This window comes from Tenrec ecaudatus, chromosome 14 (assembly GCF_050624435.1).
Source record: "Tenrec ecaudatus isolate mTenEca1 chromosome 14, mTenEca1.hap1, whole genome shotgun sequence".
In the NCBI taxonomy this organism is placed as follows: Eukaryota; Metazoa; Chordata; class Mammalia; order Afrosoricida; family Tenrecidae; genus Tenrec; species Tenrec ecaudatus.
Window position 1 is genome coordinate 4,412,955 of NC_134543.1, and position 17,241 is coordinate 4,430,195.

A 17,241-nucleotide genomic window follows, 5' to 3' on the forward strand; every position below is an offset into this window, starting at 1 on the left:
AAAGGGGTGTGCCCCCTGCAATGAGCTGAGGGACCCTTCTCTTGAAGGGCTCTGGGCAAGACCCCACTGACACTGCCCCAAGCCTGAACCTCAATTCAGATGAAATCCCTCGTTTCTGTGTGATACTGTCCACATAGAGAAGTGGGCAAAGATGAGCTGGTCCTCCCTGAAGTCTATCACACCAAAGTCTGCCTGTGGGGTGGGGAGGTGGGGGGGGGGCGCCAGGGCAGCGGGGGGATGGGGGGACCTCTAACCCGCACATGCAGGCACAATGAGTGTTTACCCTTTCACTCTGTACAGAAATCCGGTAACATAAATATTAATCAAACATTGGAATCTGCCTTTTCTTCTCGGGCCATTATGAGTCCGGGCTGTGATCTTTCCCCGTATTTACAGATACTCAAAGGCAGATTCCATCTTGTTAGGCTGTAAGAAACCAGCAGCGGAGAAATGCCCCAGCAAGCTCGGGCAGTTAGGAATATTTTCTGTCCAGGGCTGGGAGCCTCCTGGAGTTTCCAAGTGTGTGGAAACAGTTCCCCTTTTATGCCTAGATCTTTTCAAACAATGAAATTGACAAATACCTTCAGATTCCACCATCCTCAAGGTCCTCTCTCTGTTCCAAAGTTCAGCTCAGTGGAATCCCCAGCTTTGACTTTAAGATCCACAGCGTCGCAAAATGCTCCTGAAGCACGGTTTACAAAAGACCTTGGCCTGATTCACCCAGAAGGTGCAGGATCCTATTTCTGACCCAAATCATAAAGATGGACCTACCCACTAAAGAACAAAACAAACACACACCAAACAAAAACAAAACCACGACCTTGATTCTTGCTAGAACCAACCTCTTAGGTCCAGATCTACCAGTGAATAACAGAAAATTGAGTCGTGGTGCCATCGCGGGGCTGGGAAGCTGGCACTGGGATGGTAAACTTTTAATCTTCTATAGGCACACAGCACACATTTTTATTTCCCGAGTAACAGCTTTGGGAAAATGTTTGAACAAGAAATTAAGAGCGTTGTGGGAGATGCACTGAGCCACTGGGTCTTGAAGGGCCTGCTGGAATCGCTTTCAATCAGTAGAGGCCAATTTTTTAAGGAGCAAAAATAAAGGGAGACTCTGGAGCAAGGTGACTATTTGCATACAAATTCTCTTGGGGGGGGGGGCGGGGACGAGGGGCTTATTGTAAGGGAAGCAGGGGCCAGAGCGAGGAGTGGCGCTAATTCCCAGTTAAGTCCAGAAGGGAATTTTGTAGCTCCTGTGGAGGGCTCCTGCCCACATAATTGGGCAGACACGTTCGTCAGTAAGTGCGTTAAAATTCCGGCCTCAGGGTCACTCAGTGAAAAGACAAGCCCCCTTCTCCTACCCTGGAAAATGAAAGGAGAAAAAAATCCAACCCGCGGCAATGAGAGCCGCTTCCGGACAAGGCTACCTGGCCATGGACAGGAGCGCACGAGGCCTCACCTGCACCAGGGACCAGCCTTGGCCTGCGGAGGGAGCCATGGCGGAGGTTGAGGGGTCCCCGAGGCTCAAGACAAATCCTCGGAAAGAAAACTAGACGCGCAGGCGCGGGCGCGGGCTCGGGGTGAGGTCTACCCTGGTGCCTTCGGGTGGTTTCGAGGAGGGGGCTCCTGACAGGCGTTTCCAGGGGTCCTGAAATGCAACTTCTCGCGCCAGGCTGGGTCACCCGAGCGGCCGGCAGCGGGCGGGGGAGGGGTGGCCCCAGCGTGCACAAAGGGGCCCCGGGCCGGCGGGCTCCCCGCCCTTGACCTTGGGTCTCCGCCTCCATCCATCTCAGGCGGCTGCCAGGGAGGGGGCTGGCCTCAGGCCAGGGGAGAGCTCGCCGGGCGGCTGTGGGGCGGGGCGGGGGGGCCACTGAGGGGCTGCCGGGGGGCGAGGGCGCAGGGCTCTGGAACCAGGCTGCCGGGCTCCGAGGAGACCCGCACGCCCCCCGCCTGGAAGCCAGAGTGGCCCGGGTGCACTAAGGCAGCCCCGCCCTCGGCACGCCTGCCCGCCTCCCTCGGACCCGGGCCCAGGGGGAGGGGCGCTGCCCCGGCAGGAAGAAAGGGAAGCGGGCAGGTCAGCTGCGCGTCCCGCCGCCCCCTCGCTCGCCCGGACAGCTGGCCCATTAAGGCCCGAATTATGCATGGCTGCGGCGCCCCCTGGCCCCCGCCAGGGACCCAATCCCCGTGCGCGGTGGGCCAGGTCGAGGAGCAGGGGGAGCGGAGGGGGGTGGCCGGCCAAGCGCCCAGAGCACAGGCTGGGGGCCGGGCTTGGGGGCAGCGCCGCGAAGACCCCCGCCCGCTCACTGTCTCTAAGGCACCAGGAGGCAGCGCGGTGGTGACTGCAAGGGCCCTCCTGAGATGCGGCCACCCGCCCAAGACCCGGCCACGTGCGCCACGCTTGGCTGCGGCCTGGGGAGCTAAAGACCCCGAGCTTGGAGCCCCAAGGGAAGGGGCCTGGGAGGCCCGGACCGCCCCTCCCCCCGCAGCCGTGGCCTGCAGAGCTCCGGACCCCACTCCTCCCCACCAGGAGCAGAGAGGGCCTGTCTGTCTGGGGTGGGTGAGGGGAGGAGGCTGGACCAGGGCCTCCAGGGGTGATGCTGTGTGTATGGAGGGCGGGGAGCAGGGGGGGGCGCTATTGGAGAGGGGGAAGGGCAGCCGCATCTTCTAGCCGGTGGCCACTGTAGGGCAAAAGGCAAACTCCATTAAGGGGAGGCAGGTGGCGCCCAGTTCCCAGGGGGCGGGGAGAGAAGTTGCCCCCCACCAAAGAAAATCTCAGGCGACGCGGGCCTCGAGGTGCGGCAGCACAACTTCCAGCCTAGAATAAAGGGCCCCCTGCGAGGGTCAGCGCGGCGCGCCCCACAGCCCGGGGTTGGGCTTGCATGTAGGCTTCCAGGGACGGGGCTCAGGCCGGGCGTCTTGACGAACGACTTCTCCCGGCCTTCCTCCTCGTCGCCAGTGTCAAGGCCAGCTCGGGAAAATGAGCGTGACCTACAGCTTTTCCGGGCGAGTCGAAGTCGCCTCCCTGACAGCGGAAAGTTTTACAAGCCAAGGATGTCAGCCGCTGAGATAGGACCGGCCCTATGGTCTAGAATCCGAATTGGCCGGCTATGGAGCGTCGGTGGGCGGGGCAGCGAGCGGGACCGCCGGCCCGCGGACCCAGGAGCTGGATGAAGCTTGCCAGCCTCCCAACCCCGCGGCACATCAAAGATTTGTCCTGTTTTCCCTTAAGAAGCAGGGCAAATCTGAACCACAGTGTTCCCGAGTGCTCACGGATCCCAGGACAGCCGATCCTGGAGGGGGTGGGGCTGGTTGGGGACCTACATTCTCTGTCCTGCCCCCCAGAACGACCTGTATCAAAGCCTGCACCTTCCCTGCAGACTGGGGACTGGAAGGCAGGAGGGTCCTTGTGTGTTTTGTGGCCTGGTGGGAGAGATGACTTCACATACTGGTCTTCACTCATTCCACGTGGGAGCAGCTCAGTGGGAGGAAGACAGGGCTTCCTACTCTCATAAAGGGTTCCAGTCTCGGAAAGGTATAAGGGGCAGTCCAACCCTGCCCTACAGGGTGGCTATGAGTCGCCATTGACTCGATGTACTGGGCTGTGATCTAGGCCTAGGGTCTTCTTGGTTGGACAGTGACCCCATGGCTGGCCCCTGCACCTCTCAGGCTGGTTCTTTGTCTGCAGCTAAGACTCTTAACCTCCACACCTGTACCTGGAAGGCCTTAGAGGCCTCCCCAAGCCTAGGGCTCCCCAGGCAAGGTCACCCACTGCCGTGGCATTGAGAAGCATGGGGGCCCCTAACCTCCCTCAGAGTCTGCCTACCACCTTCGCTGTCTACTTCCTTGGATACCGTTCTCTTTCTGTATCTCCCTACCTCCTTCACTATCTCCTCAAACAAACCCATTGCCATCGAGTCGATGGCGACTCATAGCCACCCTGTTGGGCAGGGTCGGACTGCCCCTTATCCCTTTCCGAGACTGGAATCCTTTATGAGAGTAGGAAGCCTTGTCTTTCTCCCACGGAGCAGCTGGTGGTTTCGAGCTGCAGACCTTGAGGCTAGTAGGCCAACTCTTAACATCTGCGCTACCAGGGATCAGAATATCTACCCCCTGGCATATCTTCCTAAGACATGGCTTTCTACTCCCATACAGAAGTGCTGTCTCAGCAACCCAAAGGGCAGTTCTCCCAGTCCTACAGAGCCACCACAGTGCCAGGGGGGTTGGTTTAGTTTCAATATCTCCCAAGCCCCTTCAATATCTGTCTCCTCCACACCAGAAGAGGGGGCTTCTGATTGTACACACACACACACACACACACACACACAACCCCAACCAAGAAGACTATGGTCCGTGATCACACTGTCAGGACAGCAGTCACTCATCAGGGGGTTCCCTTCTGCATTCCCTGGGCCTCCTCTCCTGCTGCTCTACAGTTAACCAGGCTCCTCCTCCTGGCGCCCTCCCCCATCAAAACCAGGGAGCAGCAGACAGCCAGGGTCCTAAGAAACCAGCTTGGGCTTTCCACAGAATAAGATCCCATCAGGCCTTGTGCAGAAGACTCCCCACGGGGCCCCCCAGCCCTTCCTCACAGCCTCCTGGAAGCTCATTCTCCTTGGGCTCAATGGGTAAGGACCAGTGCCGGGGAGAGGGGTGGGGCCATCGACTGTGGGAGGGCAGGGCTCTCTAGCCAAATCATAACTGCATCCTTAGGCACATGGTTCTGAGGAGGGCCTGGACACCAGGGACCCCGAGCTTACGCAGCGATGACTTCACCAGAGGTCAGCCAAACTCTCCCAGGGAGGGCAGACTGACAGGAAGCTAGAGCCCCAAGCCCACTATCGAGGCCACTGATGCAGCAACCCTGTAGGACAGGGGAGAAATGCCCCCCGGGGCTCCCAGGCCTGTGATCCCCATGGAAGGAGAAGCCATAGGGTACCCCCAAGGAGTGGCAGACCTTTTGGTTAGCAGCTGAGCACTTTATCCACTGCATACCAGGCTCTTCCTAAATGCCTTGTGGAAAGAATTGAGCATGTCAGGGCTGCCCAGTGGGAAAGCAGCCCCTGAGCAGGCTGTGGGCCCCCAGCCCTCCGCAGATCATGCAAGGGCCTTCCCCACCCCCCAATCTTGCAGCTGTTGGAAACCATTCATGAGCTTCCTGCTCAAGTTGCAGCTCAGGCTCAGAGAAGGGGGTTCCTCTGCCCAAGTCCACACAGCATGTCAGCCCTGGGCAGGGGCCCCTCTCAGCTTTAGTGCCCTGGGAAGGGAGGGGGGGTAAACCTACCTATCTCTATCTCCCAGGGTGAGGTCACAGGGCCAGCCAGCTTCAGGGCCTGCCTGCACACAAGCACAGCTACCCTGGCTCCTCTGTCCTGTGTACCTATACCCCAAGTCCCCCAGACCCACCCTGAGAAGGGAGCCTTTCCCAGCCCAGGAGCAAGAAGGGGCCTGGGCTCCAAACCAAAAGCTCACTGCCTCCAGTTCATGGCAACTCCTACCCCCCCCCCCCACTACGGTAAAGTCATCTAGACACCCATCGCTACAGAAGCCAGTAGTCTCATCTTTCTCACGGTTAACAGCCCAAGCCCTAGTCCACAGCGCCACCAGGCAGTCAGGAGCCACGCCCCGACCCGGGGCTGATGACCCAGCCCAACACCCTGTGAAGGCCCTGGCCTGGACATTACTGGGGACAAGTATGGGAGCTGCAGCTGACCTCAGCTTCCTGATCTGTAAAGTGAAAGTAGCACTCCAAGCGCAGGGACTGCTGGGGCTTACACCCAGGGGGCCTCCCCCTGCTGCTGTGTGACCTTCTGCTAGTAGTTGGCCATCTCTGTGCTTCCACTGGGTCACGGACGACCGCCTGAGGCTGCCGGACACTATCCACCTGTACCGCCACTGCCAGTGCTGCAACTGGCCCACACCAGGCGCTCAGGAGCACGTGCTTAATCACAAATCCCAAATAAGAAAAATCACTGGTCCCCCTGTGCCCGCTGATGAACCCCAGGACGCAGGCATGACAGGCAACCTGCCAGAGCTAAGCCAACGGAACCACTCAGAGCTGACTCCGGGAGCCGGAAGTTGTGAGTTGCCCCAGCATGGGAATTAGCAGCAACAACAAAACTGTCAAATGCCTCATAAAAGAAAAGAAAAAACCTTAAGTCAACTGTTAACTATCTATTGTCAAATAAAAACCTTAATAACTAATAATTGAGCTGCACCTTGGGGGCCTTGTGGCCTCCCTCTCGCTGATACAGTACAATCACGGAAAGAAACCCTAGATCTTTAAAAGAAAAAAAAAAGGCCCTCTGGCTGACCAGTAACTTGTGTGTTTCTGTTTATATGTTAATCTTTGATTCAATAAAATTTTCAACTGGGACTCAAGGCTCAGCTCTCTCCTCCGTGGCTGCCGACGCCTGGTCACTCCTGCTGGGTTGAGTCTCAAGTTTCAATGCACCTGCAGTTGGGTCAGTTCCTTGGGGGCCAGCAGGGCAGGAAGGACCCCCACTTCAAAGGTCAAAGAGGCTTGCTTCAAGTCCCATGGCTGGGCAGTCTGGAGTGGCAAAAGAAACCTACCCTGGCCCAAGCTAAGGAAAGGCTGGTCTGAACCAAGGGAGCCCTAGTGGTACACTGATTTAGATCTTGTGCTGCTACCAAAAGATCGGGGGTTCGAACCCGCCCACAGCAGTTGCTCGGTGTGGGACAGAAATGGCCGTCTGCTCCCATAAAGCCCACAGCCCTGAACTCCCCAGGGGGCAGTTCCTCTCTGTCCTATAGGGTGGCTGGGAGTCGAGATGGACACGGCAGCATTGGCTTTGGGTGAGGTGTCCATGCCGCACTGCCAAGAACCCCCTACATGAGAGAAGGGAGGGCGGGGGCCAGGGCCCACGGTGGCTGTCCCTGGCCAATCCCCACAGCCAGCAGGCCAGGCACTGTGACGGGTCTCCTTGGAGCTCGGCCCACCTCCCAGAGACCCCGTGTGTGAGGAGGAGGACTTCCAGGGGCCGTGGGGGTGGTTCCAGGACTATGACCTTTCCAAAACACACCATCAGGCCTGTCCTTGGGGTGGACTTGAACCACGAACCTCTCAGCTAGCAGTGGAGTGTTTGCACCATCCAGGGGACCCATGCCTGCCTGCCTTGCCTAGCATTGGGCGGTGGGAGTGGGGGCTGGAATGCAGCCACAGTCCCTCTAGACCTCTGCCAGGGGGCAGGGGGCAGTGCACAAAGGCTCTGCACACAGGGGGGTTCCAAGCTGGAGATGCCCAGCTAAATTGGCTGTCATCAAGACGGGTTCCACATACACCCTCTTGGGACCTAGGGTTTGTGCCTGCCTTACCACGGCTCTGCTAGTCTGTGGACATCTGTACTCAGTCACCCTCACAGCTGGATCAGGAAGCCAGATTGACCCAGTGGCCAGCTTGGCACCAATGCCGATGCATGGTGCATGGTGACCCCATGTGCGTTCTCTGTAATAGTCAGGCCTTTCCTGCAGGGCACCACGGGGTGGACACGGTCCTTCAGTCTCTCAGGGAACAGCCAGCACACTAACCATGAGTGCCATCCTCGGGCTCCCAAGTGCCAAGGAGCCAACTCCACACCTACTGACCACATGTGTCACCCAGCGGGCAGACTCCCTCAGGTCTCAGAGGCAGCAGAAGCCAGGTCCTTGTCCCAGGGTGGGTTTTAGACAATGATGTGCAAGGTATAACTGCTGGTGTCCCCTCAAAGTGAGACAGAAACATTTGCTTCAAGGTTGAGGAATGAACCCAGAAGGAGGGAGCAGCCCAGCATGGCGGCCACAGGGTCCTCTCCCCACCTGCGCCAGCCCTGCGGAGCCGCCCTCTGCCTGAGCTTCGGCCACACCCTTCAGCGGAAAGCACCATCCTGCTTGCCCAACAGCACTACTAATGAACTGCCACGACTTAATAACAGAACAGAGCATCCGTGCCACAACACACGTGGATTTAACGAATCTTAATGCGGAGGGAAAATAACAACTCCAAATATGTTGGAGGCAGGCTTTATTTAAGTCCACCTGCGAGTGGGGTTTTATCTCCAGCTTCCAGCACAGCCAAGTCATTTCCTCTCATTTATTCTACTTATTTTGTGAAAGTCCAAAATGAGCATCCTCAGGGCGGTGTCTAAATCCTCCACTGGTCAGACACTATCTTTCCTCCTACACCTTTTGCTTCGTGGTGGGATCAGGAGGACCCCCATGTGGCTTCTCCCCACCCCATCTGCCTGCTTCAAGGACCCTGGTCCCCCAGCCGTGCCTGACATTCAGGGCTGCAGGTGCAGATGGAATATTCGGGTGAGGAGGTCACAGAGGGAGTGGCAGGCAGTAGGATGGGGGCTCGTCCGCTCTGGGAGGAGACACACAGGAAACCAGGAATCACCCCTGATTGCCAGGCTTTCTTTCCACAGCTACTGGGGGGCACGGTCAGGGGGGCTGTGGAGGGAATTGCTAAGAGAGACCAACGGTCCCGGACATGACCATGAACATGCCAGCTGCTGAGCTAAGGTTTCTAGAAACTTCCACTCTCAGGCATCTGTTTGACGAGACATTTCAGTGAACGGTGGGCTTGGAGGAACAAGCAGCTGCTCCGCCCAAGCCCACCCCACCTGCACAAGCCAGACTCCTCCCACTCTGGCCACGCTCCCACACACTGAAGGGCTTTGGGCAGGTGTTACCGTATGCCCCTGGAAGATGGGGAAGGATGTGTATTAACACCCCAATATTGTTTGAGATGCCAGAATCCCCAGACCCTCATGGAAGTTTTGCGCCAGCTGAAGTGGTGCCCACGTTTGAGCAGATCCATGCAGCTGAAGCTTCCTGGTGGCACTGTGGGTTAAGCATTGTGCCAGGGGCCTGAAACCCACCAATCGCTTCCCACACAGGAAAACGATGTGGCAAAGATGCACAGCTGCGGAAACCCCATGGGGGCAGTTCTGCCCGCTCCTGTAGGGTTATTGGGAGTTACGGCAGAGTCCACAGGGATGGGTTCGGTCTGGTTTGACTTCTACACCCGCAGCCATCGAGCCTTTGTCAACTCACAGCCACCGGCTTGAGGGTTGTACCTCTCCACTGAGCGGAATCTCACCTCTTTCCCCAGGAGTGGCTGATGGGTTCCAACCATTGCCCCTGAAGCCAGCAGCGCAGCACCTGGCCTATCATGCCACACCCAGGAAAGCAAGGGCAGTAGGAGAGGAGAAGTAGCTTGTCCTGCCGGCCTCAGACCCTAAGTCAAGCACTGTGTTCAAACCCTGTGATTGCCTCTGGGCACTTGACATTCACAGATGAACAACCAGAGTGCCAGTCAGGGCCCCGGCTCCAGCTGCATTCTGTCCATGCAGGCCCTCCACCCCTATCCCCACCTGACCCCCACTTCCTCACCCTCCTCAGGACTCCCAACCCACATAATTTGAGTAGAGCATTCTCTTCACAAGTCCTGGGTCCCTGGCCTCCCTCGGCGGGGGAGGGTGGCTTCCCTGCCTACCCCAAGGTGGTCGACGCAGGAACAAGTCCCCGGTAAGGACACCGGGTGGGACGATACAGGCCACTGCCAAAACCTTGGATCCAAAGGGCCTTCCCTGAGCAGGCCAAGGCCTCAGCACGTCTACTGCAGATGGGGCCCTCAGGTGCGCGCTCCCGCCCCCCATTCTCCTGAAGCACCCTTCCTAACCTGAAGACCCTGTCTCCTCCTTCAAGGTGGGGGGGGGGCACACCTGGAGGCAAGGGAAAAGCAGCTTCTGAGGTTTAGGGTGGATGGAAGGATGGATGGACAGATGGCTTGATGGACGGATGAACGAAAGCAAGCAGGTACACATGCACGCACCACACACACACACATGCATGCATGCACGCACCACACATGAATGCTCCCTCTCCTAAAGACCAACTTCCCTCCCCACTCCTGTTACACCCCACCCTAGAATGACCGTGCAGGATCACCCTGAGATGGCACCTGGAGAGTTCCAGCAGTTTCCCCCCTGGGGCTGCCCAGCGGTGGAAGAAAGCCCCAGATGCACACACAATCCCAGCGGGTCCAAGTCTGGAGAAACCCATCCCCTCCGGACTCCTACAAGCAGCCAGGTTGGGGGACAGTGGGAAAGACGAAGACCCTCACCACCACCACCACCGGAAGCTCCATTCCACTCAGCCGAGGGCCCCAAGGACCCATGGACCCCAACTGACCAACCACTGTCCTGGGAACAGACTGGAGCATCCCTGGGAGGCAAAGCCAGGAATCGGGACCTCGAGGCCAGTGTGCCAGGGCCACAGGCAGCAGCCGCCGGCGCCTGGACTTCCGGCAGAGACATCGGAGGCCGGCTGCCATCCCTAACCCCCTCCTTCAAATATAAAGACTCAATTATCTTCGAGCAGCTTGCTTTACACATGAATTGACACATTTATTTAACAATAAATAACGGGCAAGTTATCTGTGTTTCCTTTACTGTTCATCTAAACAGAGAAGTAATAAGCAAGGCTCAGCTACAACACAACGCCGGGGCTGCAGTCCTCAGAATTCAATTACACTAAAATAATTAATGCTCCCGCCCTACGAAAGTACTTCCTGCATTTGAGCCACTGAAGTTCCCCTTCTCTCATCTTTCCCTTTTTATTAAATAAAAAAGGATTGGAATAAAATGCACGAAGTTGGGCCCAAGTAGGGAGGGAGGGAGAACGGGAGCTGGGGACGGGGCTGCTGAAACTGGAGGACTGGCTGTCACAACACACTGGCCACTGCAGCGGGGCCTTGAATCAAAGCAACATTCTAGATGCTGTGAACAAACATCTCTCTAGACGCAGAGGGCTGCTCTTCCAGATCCGCCTGGAGTCGGTCAATCCACACACCTGAATGCACCTCTCTGTCTCTGCTTGGCACACATCACACAGCAATCCCGCCGAGGTATGGGCACCCCGAAAATTAGGGAGACCTGGGGGCCGCAGAGAGGAACCTGGCCCTGTGCAAGGTTAGACTTTGTGGCCCTCAGAAAGAAACTTGCCTTTCCCGGAGCTGGGCATTGGGATGTGCCTGGCAGAGTAGTGGGCCCTTCCTGGGCCCACTCGGACATCCTTTGGACCGACTCTCCTACGCTGTGGGCCCTTCCACCCCTGCATCAGAAAAGCTGTCCACTGGAGACCCCTCTCCCTGGGGTATCCGACAAGAGGTTGGGAGGAAAGGGGAAGGCTGCTCACAGACCAGAGGGCCCAGCACCTGCCTCACCAGCCAGTGCGGGTCCTCGTGACCAGGGTCTGCAGAGAGACCAAGGTCTTGTCTGCCTGGCCTCTGCACCCTTGAAGGCCAATGACCAACCTCACTCTCTGGGATCCACCTGGCCAGACCTACCAGCTGCTCTGGCTTCCTGCGTCTCCCATCAGGCTGGCCCTGAAGGGACTCCGCAAGCCACCCACCCTCCCCATTGTACACGTGGGCAAAGTGAGGCGGGCAGGATGGAGCCGGAGGAGTGGGAGTGGGGGCGGACAGGGACCACCACCACCCCATCCCCGCTGGCCACCACCTGGTGATGCAGTTCCTAAGCCCCACCACACCCCAGGCCTCTGCCCCCTCCAACGCCTTCACCAGCCCCCAGAACCAAACACAAGGGAGCTCAGGCTCCCAGCCTCCCAGCTGGCCACCAGAGGGGACCCCAGAGACAAGAGCCACTTTCTCCAAGTCCTGCTCACTGCATCTGCTCCCAATCTCACACATACCCTCCCCCACACCGGCTGACACAAAGAGAAACTGAGGCTCAGGCCCAAGAAGCAGTCCATCAGCAGGACTCAAAGCCCTCCAAAGCTGCCCTGTAAACCAGAAGCCAAAGCTGCCCCTGGGCGGAGGCATGAGCCCTGGGACGGGAGCGTGAGTGACACCCCCCCCCCTCAAGGAGACAAGGCCATGCTCAGGGCAGAGGAACCACTAGCCTTATTCTGCAGGAGGTGGGCACCAGCTGTCTGGGTGGTCAGACAAGCAGGCCTATGGAGAGGACAAGTCCAGCCTCCCCAAGCAGGCAGCGCCCCAGCGCATCGGGTTCAGACAACATCAGAAGGGGCCTGAGGTCCGGGGCCTGGCCCTGTACTGACAGCTGGGAGACTGAGGCCTCCAGGGCTCAGCACACTCTCCCAGCATCCCCACCTGGGTGGGAGTCTGTTCCCTTCGGTTTCATGGAGGGGGAGACCCAGGTGTCAGAAACACCGATCTGAACCCAAGACAGCCTTACTCCAAGGCCAGGGACACGGCGGCCACCAGCAGCCGAGCCAGAGCCCCCAGCCAACTTCCACAGGTCTAGCTTATGTGCCTGGCCATCCCCCGGGGATGGGGCCCAATGCCAGAGGCCCCTCACCAAAAGCAGAGCCACCTTGCTGGCCGAGCAGCCCTGAGTCCCCGGGCCCATCCCCTCCCATCTGGGGTACTCCCACCTGAAAGGGTCAGCCCCAGCCTGTGGCCCACAAGTCCCGGCCAGCACCAGCCCCAATCAGGGGACAAGCGGGGAGAGTGGTATGAGCAGTGGCGACAGTGCGTACCTGCAATGTTCTCCTGTTTGGGGCAGATGCCCTTGGTGGGCGAGAGCAGGTGGTCGTCTTCATCGGGCGTGACCTGGATCCCGATCTCCACCGGCTCGGACACTTTCCTGAGCTCGGAGCGCGCGGCGGGCGGCGGACTGCCCTTGTCCAGGCCCTTGCCATAGCAGACACCCAGGCCCGCGCACTGCTTCCTCTTGTGCTCAATAAAAACCAGGATGTCCCCCAGGGGGAAGTTCATCTGACACTGTCCACACGTGAGCAGGTCGGGGTCGGGGCCCCCCACAATCAGCCCCAGGCCAGGCGGCTCCTCTATCTCCAGACCCTCGTCTTCCTCGAGGATGGTGGTCCCCACATGGTCAGCTTCTGCTGGAGACAGAAAGAGGGAGGGGCAGAGAAGACAGAGTGGGCTTAGGCAATCAGAACACCTGGCCTCCAAAGCCGGACCCCAGCTCACCCCGCCCCCACACCCCGCCCTCCTACAGCCCCGCGTTCCATCTCCACGGACAGATGGGCAGACAGAGGCTCCGGGGCTGTGCACACTTCCGGAAACCGTTCCAGGAGCTCACTGACCGACAGAAGGTCTCATGGTTGGTCTGCAGACAAACACACAGCACACCCTGGTTTTCCAAAGAGCCAGATCGGACCGTCCGGGACACTAGAAAGAGCACCTGACGATGCCCCCACCCCCTGATCATGCCCCAGACTAATGAACAACAGCATCACACTACAGTAGGCTTTAGATTCCACCCCCCCCCCACACACACACACACATACACCACAGGCACTGCCAGCAGGAGCTGAGCCCCTCTCTGTTAGGGGGGGCCTCCACAGCTCTCCCCCCACCTTTCATTCATGGGCTGCCTATTCATGCCCCCCTCCTTGCATCCCCTACCTGAGCCCAGACGGTGCCCAAACCCAGACGCAGAACCCCACCCAGGTGGGCATGGGCATCGGTGGCCCTCGGATAGGAGGAAGAGGCCCGCGTGTTCAGAGAGCAACAAGTGAGAGTGCGTCCACTCACAGACATGGAGAGGGACAGAAAGTGACTACGTAGGGAGGGACGCTGGCCTGCCAGACGCACAAGTCCAGGGACAGCCAGGCCTTGCTTTGTTGATCTCCCCACACGCATGAGCTGCCCACTGTCTTGTTTTGTCTGCTGGTGTTATTTTCATGCCAGAAAACAAACAACCCCCCCAAAAAAAAACCAGAAGAAAAGAAAATCTTTCAGACTCTGACAGCAATCCTTCCTTGATAACCACGTGCGCCACGCTTTCAGGGGGCAAACGACGTGGTGCTGTTCCTCCAACAGTCGACGGATTGCTTCCCTTTGCTTGTATCTCTTGTGTTTTGTTTTGTTTTGTTGTGTTGTGTTGTGTTTTGTTCTTGGAGAGAGGAGGAGGTTGGGAGGAGGAAGAAGAGGGCTCAAATATTGTTGAAACTAATAAATGCCACCCCAAGTGGACACCCCCACCCCCACCACCACCACCCAGGACACCTGGCGGGTTCTGCAGCCTAAGTGTCATAAAGAATCGATGGGCAGATTGCCCTCGGGGTCTGAGTGACAAGGGGCTGGAATCTTGCCAGAGGAGACCCTGGTGGCGGCCTGGATGAGTGGTGGGGCCGGGTGGGGGAGGTCGAGGGGGGAACTGGAGGGGGGAGGAAAGGGTCTGGTCCCCGGGAAGCAGGTCGGTTTTCCGTGGTGGGGTGTTTTCCAGAAGGTTCTGGAGGCCAAGGAAGAGCAAGAACCACATTCAAGGGAAAGTAGTTACTGACGGGCTGGAGCCTAGAAACAGATAATTTGAGGAAAATATGCCGTGGCATCTTCCACCCTCGGCTCCGGCGTGGCCCTGGCAGGCAAGCTCATGTGTAAAATGGAATCCAGGGCATGTGACGTGTGGCATGTGCCGTGCGGGCAGACGCCTAGGCCAGCGGGGGGACCTGGAGGTATGCTGAGGCCAGCAGAATGACCCCAGGAGATGGGGCGGCTCCGCTTCCCCCCAGAGCTGAGGGAGCCCTGGAGTCCAAAGCCACACACAGGCAGGGGCCGACGTCCAGGAAATCCCAAACCTGTGTCTGCAGAGACCCACAAAGAGACAACACGGCCCTCACTAAGCCGTCAGTACCCGCCAAAGGGGAATCGGAGTCGACTTCCGAAGGAGTCCCAAGGACAATGTGACGTGATTATTTCACCTGCTTGTTTTATGAGAAAAGGCTTTAATGCCGGTAAAAAAAAAAAAAAGTCATCTTCTACCCCTCACCCTGCATGGCGGTTCTGAGGGGAAAACCGGGTTTCTGGGATCGGCCTGTCAGGACGTAAAAGGCAATTATTCCGAGCCTCTTTCCCCTTCCGCCATCCAGCATTGAGCAATACTGTGTATATTGAAAAGCTCGCACCTTTAATTACCAATTACAGAGACATAATTTCAGAGCCAAAGGAGAGGCTGTGAAAACAGTGCTTTACAAATAGAAGGACGTATTGTGCGCCGTTTTGAGAAAACGGGCTCTAATAAACGGGAGGAGGGTGTCAAAATATTGTTTGGTTTCAGCGGGAAAAAGGCACAAAGGAAATGAACTGAAACATAAAATAAAATAATCATAATGCTGGATAGATGAGACAGGGGGCCAGAATAAAATTGGGGGTTCACGTGGTGCCCCAGCAAGGTGTGCGGCCGGGAGTGTGGAACGGCCCATCGCGGGGACGCTCTGAAGGGCCTGGGGCACCTCCGGCAAGCGCGTCCGGTGACAACTCGAGGCGGCAGCCTGCAGGTGGGGGGCCGGCTTGGGTCTCGTCATCAGCTTGAGGATGGAGGTGGTGGGGCCGCAGGACTGACTTCGTATTCACTTTTGCACTTGTAATGAGCTAACTTCTCAGTCCTGCCCGCCCACCCCATCCATCCCTGGATCTCCTGGGTGGGAGTGACAGCCAGCCGGCAGGAACACCGGACCTCCCCACCCACCCCACCACCCCCACGCCCCATCTCTGCCCCCGGGTTTTCAGTTATATCATTCCAAACCCATTTTCTGATTCAAACACGGCACAGACGTTTAGGAATGACATGCCTGTCCCCAAGCCATCTTCCTTGCCTCCTCCCCCTTTTGCTTTGCCAAGGACTCTGTACCAGAGCTCCCCCCACCCCCACCCCACACACATTTTTTTTCTTTTTTGGTAACATCTGGTATTCTTCCCTTTTGTGGACAGTCCCCTGCTTTTTTCACCTTCCTCCTGCAATGCAGCCGCGCACCACACTCATTGACTTTGAAAGTACCCACAGCCACTCGGTCCACAGAGGCAGCGCCCCACGCACACACCAGCAGGCTGGGGCAGCAGGGCCCTGTGGGGCTCCTGGGTGCAGTCTCAGGGTCACCATGGGTGCTGTTCTGCATCCCACCTCCCCTCCCAAACCCAGCTCAGGCTGAAACTGAGGAAGGAAAAGAAACCAAAGAAAACACAAAAAAAGCCCAAGTCCCTTTCCCTTGCAGCGAAGGAGAAGAGGAGGAGAAACCCCCTGGAGGAGAGGAAGAAGATCCGGAACCCCAAGAATGCGTCTCCCGACACTGCTCAGGCTGGTGGTGCCCCTTCCTGCCGCTGCATCCTTTACTTCCCAGGAGCGGCAAACCCTGGGTCCCCACACTGTCCCTCTCCTGGCACACCGAGGACAGCTGAGCCCTGCAAAGCCCCGAGGGTGCTTCCCCAGCTGGACAGAGCCTCGGACCAAAGCAGCCCCACAGCCTGCGGCGCTACTGGGCCCCAGAGAGAAAGAATGTCGGAGGGATGCGACAGCCACCGCTGGAGAACTTCAAAACAAGCCGCCGCGGCCGCGGGTGAAGGCAGGCAGGCCGGGAGACACAAAGGGGGGACCTTGTCCCATCCCACCCACAGGAACCATCTAGAAAAGGCGCTGGGCTGGGGGATGGGGGGACCTGGGACAGGTGAGAGTCCATGGCGCTGGTTCCTGATGTGTGTCCCTAACAGCAGCCGTGCTAGCTTGGACACCCACCACGATTTGCAAACAGCAGCACAGCTGTCGGGACCCCCGAAGGCCGAGGGAGGGAACCGGGGGGAAGGGGGCGCAGACACCTCCAAAGACGGCTGTGGTTTCATTTCCGCTGGCAGGCGGATGCTGGGCTGGGCGTGGACGGAGCGTGTGTGAGTGCATGTGTGTGCCTGTGTGTACATATGTGTGTGTGTATATGGCACTCCCTACAACTACATCGATCAGGAAGAAATCAAGGAGAAGCACCCACCCTGCCCATCCTTGGGAAGGGCCCGGTGGGAAGAGGCCTGGGCCGCCAGAAGCATCCTGGCTGGTTCTTTGTAGGTGCTGGGGCCTCTGGGCTCTTCGCAGCCACAGTGGGGTGGGGGGACAGCCTGGACCACAAAGCACTGTTCAAACCACCCCCAGAGACAGCGAGGAAACACCAGGAAGAGAGAAAAGCACAAAATACCAACAACAAAACACACACACAAAAAACGACTGCAGCCTTTCAAATCCCCAAGCCCTACAGCCCACCCTCACCGACACCCCCACCAGGACACCTCCTGGGGCCAACACAGGCCTGAAAACTCAAGGGGAAGCTGAGCGAGGCCTATAGCAGGGGGTGTGATTTTGCTTTCTAGACTAGCGGCCCCAAAGGCAGGCTGCTCTCCCGGCTGGAGGGAAGGGGCCGCGGCATGCCCTGACGGAAGTGCCCAACTCCTTCAGGGGGGCTGGGGGT

At 58.2% G+C, this 17,241-nt stretch overlaps 1 protein-coding gene across 1 annotated transcript in view; it reads right to left on the bottom strand.

Annotated features, from left to right (window-relative positions):
* The window catches only part of BCL11B (BCL11 transcription factor B), an 85,884-nt gene extending 71,094 nt beyond the window's left edge, over positions 1–14,790 (bottom strand). The window contains exons 1-2 of the mRNA XM_075531613.1: positions 14,784–14,790; positions 12,526–12,891 (exon numbers count right to left, since the gene is read on the bottom strand). Coding sequence (XP_075387728.1) covers positions 12,526–12,891; positions 14,784–14,790 — 373 coding nt within the window. The remainder of the gene's footprint in view (positions 1–12,525; positions 12,892–14,783) is intronic.
* Between the last annotated feature and the right edge of the window lie 2,451 nt (positions 14,791–17,241).